The 12,267-nt window shown below is 39.1% G+C and overlaps 1 protein-coding gene across 1 annotated transcript in view; it reads left to right on the forward strand.

Moving 5' to 3' along the window:
- The first annotated feature begins 5,263 nt into the window (after positions 1–5,263).
- LOC307129274 (cystathionine beta-synthase-like) overlaps positions 5,264–12,267 on the forward strand; it is an 82,069-nt gene continuing 75,065 nt past the window's right edge. Inside the window, exons 1-2 of the mRNA XM_079821534.1 lie at positions 5,264–5,686; positions 9,460–9,566. Of these exons, the coding sequence (XP_079677660.1) occupies positions 5,337–5,686; positions 9,460–9,566 (457 nt within the window). The 5' untranslated portion in view covers positions 5,264–5,336. The remainder of the gene's footprint in view (positions 5,687–9,459; positions 9,567–12,267) is intronic.

The following is a 12,267-nucleotide window of genomic DNA, read 5'->3' on the forward strand; positions in this document are numbered from 1 at the left end:
TTGTCTCGTCTTTTTATTTCCAGTGGTTTTTATCAGTGAAACCTTTAGTGTTGTATTAAAGAAAATGTCTCTTCTATTAAACGTATGAAAATAGAAATGTGTTTTAATGAAGCATTGCATCTTTACAAAGGCCCAGAGCTTCCTCGGAGTAGCCTAAATAAGTAACCAAGTCAGGGTTATCATGAACGAAGACATTTATGTTAATTAAATAAAAACCGAAATAAAATACAAATATTAGTTGAAAACTTAAGCTAAACAAGCACATAAAAAGAAAACATTTAACTAAAATTAACATGAAAACTAAAAATATAAAAATAAAAGCTAATTCAAAATATTTTAAACATAGTAATAGTTCAAACATATCGAGTGTGAAATTGTTCAAGAAGTGCTAAAAAGGTTCATGACTAATGTTACAATATATGGTGTAAATGTTTAGGCACAGTCTTATAAAATTACTTTGGTCTTATTTCAGACTTTGCAATCGCTGCACTCTGTCTGTTTATTAGTGTCTCCAAAGAGACTGAAAAATTAAGACCAAAAACTTTGTGCTCTCCATCAGACCTGTGTTTTTTCAACCTTTTAATATTTAAGATGAGCAATGATCTGACCCATGCTCTCAGTGCTTGCAGTTCATTGGATATTCACAGCAGCAAAGTCTAAGATATAACTTGTTCTCTTTCATCATCTCGTGTTCGAGATCCACCTATGGGAAGGGCATCTGTACCTGACCTCTGCAGAAGCATCCAATTGCACCAAGTCTGGCTAAACAGACAGAATCCGGAGTCGCCCACACTCTTGCTTTTTCTCACCGGTTCCCCTTTCCATGGTGAGTTTTTCGCCTGTATGTCGCTGTCTAAATCTGCCGCTTCTCCGGGGAACAGCCTATCAGTGTGGTGCGCTGATCGCCACAACCGACCTTCACTCTCGGTCTGCTTGGGCCTCAAGCACGCGGAAGAAGCTTTGGAGAACCTGGAGAATTGCAGTCATTGCCTTATGCTGTTGCGACACTGTCTTTAAGTTGCCGCGCCCCAGAGCGTCGGGCTCGGCCTTTCTCACTCAGATGGGGGACACAGTGATGACAACGCGCTACCGGGGGCCTCCCGGGGCGCAACTTTACTCAGTCCTGCGTTCCCCAAAGTGGACATCTTCGTGGGTAACCTCCCGCTCGTCGACGATTACAATGATGCGGGGCTTCTCGGGGTCTCAGAGGACGAAGAGGCCATCCCGTCCTCTGGCGTTCCCCAGGCGAACACCCCCGTGGCCTTACCCCAGTCTATACTCCTGGATGTGTGTGAGCGAGTCTTTACCAATTTTCTGCCTCTGTTCACCAGGCCACCTACAAGTCCTCGGCCTTGGCTGTCAGGGTCCTTAATTTCTCCTCTCCACTTACCAGGCAGAGATCTTGGATGACTTAGGGCAACAGCTGGAAGAGGGATCCCCCTCACCAAACTTGTGGAGGGAGAGCATCCGTAATGCTCGTCAAGGCAGTCCATGCCTGCGGACACTCAATGGTGCTTTCGCGGAAGACCATCGATACTACCCCCACTGACTCAAAACGCAAGCAGGCTGCCTGATGTCCTTCTGATGGGGGCACAGAGTCCACAATGAACCACAAGCTCTTCTGACTCTCTTCCTGCCCCAGAGCTCCAGAGCCCCTGTCTGAAAGACCACCCCTCTCCTGAGGCTGCCCAGCCCATGTGTTCAGTGGATGTTGTGTTTTCTCCCCCCACGTTCAGTGGGCCTGTTGTGAGGAAAAGTGCAAAAGCAGTGTCACCACACCGCAAATACTTACATACTCTGTAACCAATTAGTAAAGGCTTTGGCCCCTGTGTTCCCCAACACAAACACATTAAAACAAACAAATCAAATTAATTTATTACAGAGAGAGGACCTCTCTCCGGTCAGCTGGGCATACACAAAGCCATCAGCGCCTCCCCGGATCAGGTGGGAACACTCGCAAGTTATGAATCAGCTTGGCAAACTGTTTTGGCTCCCGAGTGGGTGACGCGTACAATAATGCAGGGTTACAGACTGCAGTTTGTAATAAAACCCCCGCATTTCAACAGTCTCTCTTGAGCGCCGCACACATTTTGAAAGAGGAAATCTCTTCCCTTCTAACAAGGTTGCAATTCAGAAAGAGTGTATTCTCTCTCTAATGAACTGCTTGTCACAGTTCAGAGAGGGAGCGAAGGTGCATTATCGCACATGCCTCAGGCTGCAGGCTCTTATGGCTTTATCTATCCAGGTTTTGCCTCTGGGACTCCTGAGAATGAGAGTGTTCATGAAATGGGTTTTGTCACTACATTTCAGCCTGCTACGCGAACGGTGAACGGTTTGTGGCCAAGCAGACTACGTTCTGCCATGCCTGCAGGACATCATGTGCTCATACACTGCGACAATACCATGGAAGTGGCATACATCAACCGCCAGGGTGGCATGCACTCGACAATTGAGTTTGTGTTTTTGTTCAATGGTTTCCGCTTCTGATGTCATTTCTAGCGAGAAATTACTACTGTAGTAATTAAATAATCGTTTAGTTACCACCAAAGCTTGCGCTATTTTGCTGTAGATCATTAAACTATTACGCTGCCTCAGAAGTCTGTCTGAAATCAGTTTTGTGAGGTGCCTTTGTGCGCAAATGCAACAAATCAGCCTAGGTTTTTGGATAGAGCCTGAGACTAGGGCTTTATTAGTAAGAAGCCACATGTGTTCAGATTAAGTTTTGTTCAGCCAATCAAATCACATTATGGTAGCAGAATTTTCTACAGTGAGTGTCTTTTAAGCGAAATATTGGGATTTGCTACAAACCTTCACACCGCACGCGCAAGCAGTGCGTTGGCAGGGCAGGAGCGGTGCGTATGGAGAGTTGTGCATTCACACTGGCAGCGTTTTTGTCTCGCGCAGCTGAACTGCGGCTCGTGTATTGCAAATACAGACGAATATTGTCCATTATGTCACTTTTCCCGGTGTTCTCCTCCGACCCCTGTCTGTCTCGTGCTTTGATTTATGATGGGCAGCATATATCTGCTGCAAATGCGACGTGTTCCCCTCTGTCTCATACACACATGCATATAAAAAGTTATATATAAGTAGTTCACATGATAAATGTACCATTAAAGTGAAGATATGCTTCTAGTTTTAATCATTTAAACAGACTTTTGAAGTTTGGGCAAAAACTTCTGGCAGTGTTGTGTTTTCGTGTATTTTATATAATTGTTTCACAGCGCTGGATGTCATATGGTGATGGTGAAACACACGGGACACTTCACTGCATGATTTCATGGTGAAATTTGTTATTTTCCATGTTAATCAGGTCAGTTTTGGCTCGGGGGTGACAGCATGGACCCCTCCTCTGTAGTGCTGCTTAGCGTCTCACCTCCTTGCCACACAAACTGGATCAGCCCATGAGATGTTACTGGGCTGGACAGTTACATTTGTTTATTTGCCTTGCTGCAGCAATGTTGAAACACTGAAATTAAGCAAATGGTCACAAACTTGTGAATAAATTGTGTGATTAAATGAACTAAAAGATAATAAGAACATAAATCAATCTCTCACTGGAATCCTTTGTCTGTGAAATGTGAATTTGGCCATTTTCAAAAATCGAACAATTTCAATAGAAATGATCTGTCAAAAATGATTTATCAGACCAAGAGAACTGTTGCCATGCAGAAGTTCTAAACAATGCAACTAGAAAACCACACTAAAACTGCACATAATGATAATGATGTCAATGAGAGGCTTGTAGCCAAGTCTATTCAGTCTATACAGCTTGTCCTTGATTCATGAGAGAAATGTAGCCAAATAACAATATTAATTACATCAAATCAAATCAAATCACTGTGTTTTGAAAATGGTTCAAGAGTGCTAAAAAGATTCCTGACTGATGTCACAATATATGGTGTAAATGTTTAAGACTCAGTCTGATAAAACAGAGCTTTTACTTTGGTCTTATTTTAGACTCTACAACCACTCTTGTGTTTCTCAGTGTCTCAAAAGAGACTGACAAAGTTAACAGACCAAAAACAATCTTTGTGCTTTGTCCATCAGACCTGTGATTGTTCAACCTTTCTTTTCATATCCAAATAGATTCACAAAAGAAGGCAATTGATGAAATTGTATCCCAAAATAAGAAAATTGTATCCAATTCTACATTGTAGTTACAAACATATTTAAGTTAAGCAAATTAATTTAATGTTTACAGCAGCAAAGTCTATAACTGGTTTCCAGTTTTGCTTGCTGGTATGCACACAATGTGCATTCCAAAACAGCGGTAGCTGCAGGGCTAAGGTGTGCCTTTTAAAAATAAGTGAGATCATAACACATTATTATGGACAAATAACTCAGCAGAAGCCCTACCGAGAACAGCAACTCAAATATTTTTTAATTTATACTATTTTATTATAATAATAATGTATATTATGATCACATTATAATATTATAATATGTATTATATTATTGTGGCCAGGAATGGCCTTTAATTACATGATGATTCAGCATTGGTTTAGAAGAGGAAAGAATGTTGAAGAAGAATAAAAATAATTAGAATGTAGAAAGAGGGTATGTGTATGGAGCAAGAAGGCAGGAGCACTACTAGAGCACTACTCTTTAATAAAAAAATAAAAAAAATAAAAAAAATGCCCAGTACCAACTAAAATGATCAACCTAATTGCCATATCTTAAATGGGCCAAATCCATCTATGGCCATAAGATCATTTAAATTTGATCTCATTGATCTGCAACTCAGTGACAAAGTTTTGATTTTCTCTTGCAACAAACCCATAAACACAGTGGCGCGCAAATGTTAGCAAACTAAAAAAAAAATCCTCTCTGGGAGCACAAGCTCACATGGGATCTGATCAGGGAATTTATTTTACTGGACATGTAAAGTTGTGTTCAATGTAACATCAGGCAGAAACTCTACAGCAGTGTTGGGAAGGTTACCTCACAATAGAGGTCTTCACAGGTCAAAAAATTGGTAGAGAAAGAGACCCAAAAAATGTGCTACACGGAACCGACCCGGACCAGTCTATTATTTTAAAAATTTGGACCCGGACCCGAGCAGAACCGAGAAATGCCATAAATATCTGTGGAACTTGTACAGTGGTTTGGCTTCTTATATGGAATGTTGTGATCTGTCAGTGTTACATACGAACTTGAATGACATGAAAACAATATTCAAACATTATACGAGTAAAATATGTGGAAAATGTGGATACGCCCACATTTATGATCAAAGGGTTGTGTAATGTTGCAGTTCTTTGGTGAAGAAAAAGGAAGTACAAAGGAAAGCCTTGTGACAGACACTTAAAACATTTTCCTCTCATAGGTAAGCCATGTCATCCGTACCATCTAGTTCAGAGTCAGTTGGGACTGGTCCCATCTGCCCACATGCTGCCAAGGTCCTCACGAATGCTACAAATGGAGAAACTGGCATTAACTTGGATGCCGAGCTGCAAGTCGATGCCATATCGAACAGAAATACTGGACACAAGTTAAATGTGAATGACGCAGCCCATGTAAATGAATCAAACGGTCACCACGTGAAGAGTACAAATGGAGAGCACACGGAGAATGGATCAGAGGTCACCATGGAAAGGAAATGGATTCGACCAGATTTGCCCAGCAGATGCACCTGGAAACTTGGTGACCCAGACACAGAGTCGCCGCACAACCACTTCCAACGGTAAGAATGCAGCACCTTAAAGCTGTTACACACTTTCCTCAGAATTCAAATTTGTCAGTGTAGAGGTTTTAAAGGGACAGTTTACCCAAAAATGAAAATTCTGTCATTAGTCTCCCTCAAGTTGATCCAAAACTGTATGCATTTTCTTTTTGCTGCTGAACACAAAGGAAGTTATTTTAAAGAATGCTCTTTGGTATGAGGTGCAAGGGGCGGAGGCTTCTCTAGCGGCTCACCTTCCCTTTAACATTAACATTAACAGCGGCAGTGAAGGCTAGATTATTTTCAGGCAAGCCTCATCAGGTGTCGGCAGACCTCGTTGTTACAGAGCCCCTCCTCTCTCACACATGCACTCCAGTCGGGAACCTGGTGAAGGGCGGTGATTTAAAGAGCCCCTATTATGGATTTTTGAAAATTACCTTTCATGTAGCGTAACATAGTTCTAAGTGAATGAAAACATCTTGTAAAGTTTTAAATCTGAAAGTGCACCGTTCTGTATATAAAGTTTGGTAACACTTTACAATAAGGTTGTATTAGTTAACATTAGTTAATGCATTAGTTAACATGAACAACACCTCTGTTCAGCATTAGTTAATCTTTGTTAACTTTAGTTAATAAAAATCCAGCTGTTCATGGTTTGTTCATGTTAGTTCACAGTGCATTAACTAATGTTAACAGGATTTTAATAATGCATTAGTAAATGTTGAAATTAACATTAACAAAGATAAATAAATGCTTTATTAGTGCAGTTAAATATTAGTTCATGTTAACTAATGTAGTTAACTAACGAACCTTATTGTAAAGTGTTACCTAAAGTTTTGTCTCTCAAAAGTAAGTCGATTCTTGAGTCAATTAAATGTATTGTTTTTTAAACCTCAAACACTGCAGCTGATTCATGTGGATACTGGATAGCATTTAATGAAAAATAAATTATAATAAATAATAAATTAAATATAGATTAATCATCATTAAAGCTATACTTTTCTCTGTTCCCTTTGTTCTTTTTGATGAACATTAATGCCAGACAACGTTATTGACTGCTGAGACTATTGACTTTAAGATCGGCCGCTGCCGAACATGACGCGGATCTGACGCGCTGTCACGCGCATCTAATTTTCTCACATTCATTTAAGACGTTATTTAACTCATTTAAGACTCCTATTATGAGACTATGAGACTCCTAATACTCAACAAAACTGGCATTTTGGCAACATTCTCTGTGTTATTATTGTTTTTTTCAAGAGCGAAAGAGAACTCGATGTGTGCACGAGACTGACGCAAATGTTTGTGCGTTGAGTGTGTGTGTGTGTGTGTGTGTGTGAGCTCCCGATCTTCCTAGGTGGTGAATCAGTATATCGTGTAAATGTACATGAATGTGGCCGACTCCTTGATCAGTGTCCTGACTACTGAACTAGGGATCTGGTTGAGACGCACCCACACAGACAGGACATTGACATACAGCGCGTTCTCTTCTGTCTTGTCGCGCTTAAATGGTTTAAAAGCATTTACATGAATAAGAGCGTGATCATATAATGTAACGACTGTAAATGTAAATACGAATGATGCGTTAAATATTTTGAATGCGTTAAACTGAAAAAATTCATTGCCTGCGTTAACGTGTTTATTTGCCCAGAACTAAAAAAATTTTTTTCTGTCATTTCAAAGTCTAGAAGGCACCAAATTCAAAAATAATTTCACATTTCTACTACATAAATTACCCAGTTTAAATACACATTCATCTTCCCAGCGCTGAAGTACCCCTTAAAAGTTGTTCGAAGAACCGGGTCAGTACAGATGGATGAAGTTATGCAAAGAGTCAACCTGGGAAGAACCATCCCTGATTGTGGCTGGTTTGTCTGAGCAAAGGAGTTTACAGGTTTACTAACTACACAGCGAGCGACTTATACCATTCTTGCATAATCAATGCTTGGAGTTTGACAGAATTTGTGGGGTGTTGTTTGTCCACCCGCCTCTTGAGGATTGACCACCATCAATACTTTGTATTGATACGCCCATCCCTATACCCCATGCTTCAAAAGGGAGGGGTGAGCAGTGGGTGGCTGCAATTCACAACCTCACCACTAGAAGCAGCTAAAATTTACACAGTGCATCTTTAAGGACACTGCGGTTTTCTGGCAAAGCCAAACTTTTGAGAATGAAGAAAGTAAGAAGTATTTATTAGTATTATCATTTTACAGTTAATATTGATACTTTTATTGTTAATATTAAGTACTTTTTATTTTACAACACTGTAGTATTATTACTTTAGTAATTGTGTGATTATTAAATAAAAATCCTAGAAATAAAACAATGATTATTAGTCATATTGAATGAGTCAAAAACAGTGGGAATATGGCATATAATAACAAATGAAAAAAATAATACAGATTTGAGTTGGCCCTTGCAAAGGTTTTCCTAAATCATTTAAACCTAAAAGATAGTTCACACTCAACAAAAAGAAAAACATGTTTTCTTTTATGCATGCATAATATATGCACTTTCATACCAAACCTGTGAGCATGATTGTTCTGACATTATTGCTATTTTAACTTGGAAAGGAAAATACAATGGTTTCATTTATGAGTGAAAACATGACAGAAACATGCAATACAATAAGTTCAATTCTTGTTTTTCTTTCATTCACAACTTTTTGTTGGAAATATTTGTAGGGAATATTCTCTGACTTTATGGGTTCACATTTTTTTTTATATCTATATGTTCAAATCTACTTTCCCTGGTATTAAAATGACAGCTTTTTTCTACACAGTCTCATGAAAATTCATGACCATGTAAGTAACTCCTGTTTAACAACAGAGTTCTTTAAGGAGGAATGATGTATCTAGAAATGTAACCGTGAATGACCAGACCTTTACCATACCCATAAACCAGGGGCGTTTCCTCCGAGTAGGCAAGGGAGGCAGTGTCTCCTCAAAAACAAAATGGATGAAAAAATAATCGATATTACAAAAATAAAGCTACAAATATTACAAAATGTGACATTAAAAAAGTGTAAAAGTCACAAGTTTTTCTAAAGTAACTGCTCCCGCTCTCCATACGCACTGCTTCTGCGCTGCCACCGCACTGCTTGCGTGTGCAGTGTGAAACCGGCGTAATGTTGTTAACTCAGTGGTGCATAATAGCACCAAAATAAAAAAACATAACATTTACCTCAGTATGTTTTCTATCATGCGCAGTGTGCGTTTTTGTTAACGTAAGATGAATGCAATGCACCGGGATTCTTCAGAATCAAGTTGAGTGTGAAACCAGACCAATAAGCTTGGGGACATTAAAGGTACGTTCGTGTCTGTGACCTGCAGTGTTTACAAGCCTGATGATTGCTGAAAATAAGTTGACTATTAAAATGAAAAGCTAAACATTAGTTCACAAATAAAATATGTTGTTTAAATTGTTACTGGTTTTAGTTGTTATTTTGGAATAAATGTAAAAATGCGTAAAACAATAACTTGATTACATTTATAGCCTGCTTGGATTTAATAAATAATACATTATCTAGTCATTGTTGCAAACTTTTAAGTTCAGTTTGGAGCGAGTAAAATTTACATTTAACATAATTTTACATTTGATATATAAAAAAATGTGAGGACTTTGCCTCATAATTTTAAAACACCACCACACACCACTGCCATAAAACAATATCACAGTCTGCAGAGTCACAATGATTCAGTCAGTTCCGTTGTGGTTCTTTTATGGTTTAGCTTAATGTGTGTTTGTGGTAGTGTATGTGTAACCGCTTGACATGTTCCCTTTTCTCACAGGACAAAGACACCCAGTATCCTCCCCAACATCTTAAGCAAGATTGGAGAGACCCCACTGGTCCGCATGAACAAGATTCCTAATGCTTTTGGCCTCAAGTGTGAGCTTTGTAAGTATCTGTAAAATATGGGGGCAGAGGATGTGTCTTCACACCTGGTTTTTTTCTGTTGTGTTGTATGAGGACACAAAAGATCACATGACCATTTAAGGATAGCCTGTAAAGTGCATGTGTCGGCACATGTGTGGAATGAGGAACAAAGTAGGCCCTACTTACTGCGAGAGTTTGTGATTTTGGATGCAGCCATAGAGTTGGAAGAATGAATCTGGATTTCCTAGGGTCTATACTCATGAAAGGTATTCCATAAAACGGTGTTAACTTACCATCACATAAACTTTGAACTTGTTTCAAATTAACACAAACCTTCCTAATCGTGGTTATTGGTTCTAGAAACTTGGTATGGAGTTAGTTAAAGGGTTATAAAGCGACTAAAATAGTTTTTGTGCGAAAAAAACAAACAAAAAAAACGACTTATATAGTGATAACCGATTTTCAATACACTGCATCATGAAGCTTCGAAGCGTTATGAATCATGATTTGGATCGCGTGTCACCGCCAAACTGCTGAAATCACGTGACTTTGGCGATCCGAACCGCTGAATCGACTCGCTGATTCATAATGCTTCGAAGCTTCATGATGCAGTGTTTTGAAATCAGCCATCACTATACAAGTCGTTATTTAGTTTTTTTTGCGCATAAAAACTATTCTTGTCGCTTTATAATATTAATATTGAACCACTGTAGTGAGATGGACTTTGTAACGACGTCTTTAGTACCTTTTATGAGTCTTGAGAGTGCATGTTACATTACTGCCAATGGAGGCATTTCTGAGCCATCGGATTTCAACAAAAATATCTTCATTTGTGTTCAGAAGATGAACACAGGTCTTACGGGTGTCCAACGACATGAGGGTGAGTAATTAATGACAGAATTTAAATTTTTGGGTGAACTAACCCTTTAAGTCAACCCAGAGTTTAAAACTGACTTCCTCTTAGGGCTGTCAAAAATGATGTTCGAATACTCCCTCTAAAAAAAAGCACGAATATTCGAACTATTCGAACATCTGGTTGCGCATTTTATCAATGACGCGCATTACGTCAAAAACAGGACAAATGAATACAAAGAGACATAACTACTTATATAGGTAGTCTAGTTAAGTTTAAACATATTTGACAACGTATTACCTACACAAAAACGAGTAAATCAACGAATGGCTAAAGACCGCAGACCTCACTCTCTCTCGCCCTCACGCTCTCTGCATAACGGGTTAAATGAACAAACACATTTTGAGAGCTGATCAAGAGTTTTGTGCAAGCAATTTAAGGTCAGGACTCTTGTCCCAAATATAGCAGGCTTCATTCAGTGATTGAAACTAGGGATGGGCAACAGTGGTCGAGTAATCGAGTACTCGAACGTGACAGCGATCATCGATCATGAGAACGATGATCGCCCTGAAAAAAATATATTTGTCTCTTTTTTATTGGTTATTGCATCGTTTTGCGGAGGTCTGATTGGTTAGCGTTTTACAGCACGCCTCCAAACCGCGGCGAAATAAAGGCGTGCACTGCAGTGATGTCTGGAATCATGATGATCATTGAATGGTTAGTGCAAGATGTGCAGCGCCAATCTGTCATAGCCTACATAGCATTATAATGAAAACACGATGGAAATAGAATGCTGTAAATGATCTGTGCTTAGTTCCCAGTGTATCAGCTGATCCACAGAGAAACTAGTGAGAACACTCAGACTAGCGCGTGAAGTTCATGTGAGCATCCGCGTCCATATCTGCAGATGCACGTTGTAAGATACTTTTATGTTGTCTATATCTGATTAATCTAATATAAGAAGCGTTTGGTTGAGCTTAATAAGCTAGAAAAGCGCTGCCGTTATACCGGCTGTTGTTCATTCTCTTCAGTTTCAGCTCAAACGCATATTACATGCTCGACATGATGGTTTAGAGACGGTCATATTCTTTTCAGATAGGCTATTTCTTTCTCAGAATCATTGATATTAGTAATGCAGCACTGCTATACTGTTCTCGTATTTTTTAACAGTAGACCTAGTTTATTTAAAGCTGTTTTTCGCTATGAGTTTGAAAACGCGCAGTGATGTCTGTAAACGCTTCGATCATGAATAATAAAATTAAGTGCATGATGTGCAGAGTCAATCTGTCAAAGCATTATAATGAGAACACGATTTTAATAAAATGTTTCTGTGTGCTTTCGTTGTCTGTGTATCAGCGTTGTTAAGGGAAGAGCGCATTCAAAATGTTCTGTTTCAAACCCTTCGCCTGTAAAATCTAGCACGCTGAAGTTCACGTGCGCATTCACGTCCTTTTGTGTTGATTTATGTCGTAATAGGTTCATAATAATCTTCATATTAATATTGATATATGGTGCGTTTGGTTGAGTTTATTAACCAGCTAGCAAGCTCTGCAGGGTGGTGTTATTTCACAGTTTCAGCTCAAAGGCAATGCTCGATATTACTGACTTGTTTAAGACGGTCATTTTATAAAGATGTTTCTTTTTCAAAGACATTTATGCATCATAATCTAGCAGTTATTTTTTGTTTTATATGTTCATGTTTTCATATACCCGTTTTCATGTCACGTTTGTATTTGTCAACAACCATTTTCATAACAGTATTTTCATTATCTCAATGACGGACATGCCCCGCCCCCTGCACATGCCCCGCCCCCAATTACTCGAGTACTCGTTTTTGAGACCTATCGATGATCGAAATGAGAAATTGAC

The sequence above is a fragment of the Gobio gobio genome, assembly GCF_949357685.1.
Source record: "Gobio gobio genome assembly, chromosome: 7".
NCBI classification, from domain to species: Eukaryota; Metazoa; Chordata; class Actinopteri; order Cypriniformes; family Gobionidae; genus Gobio; species Gobio gobio.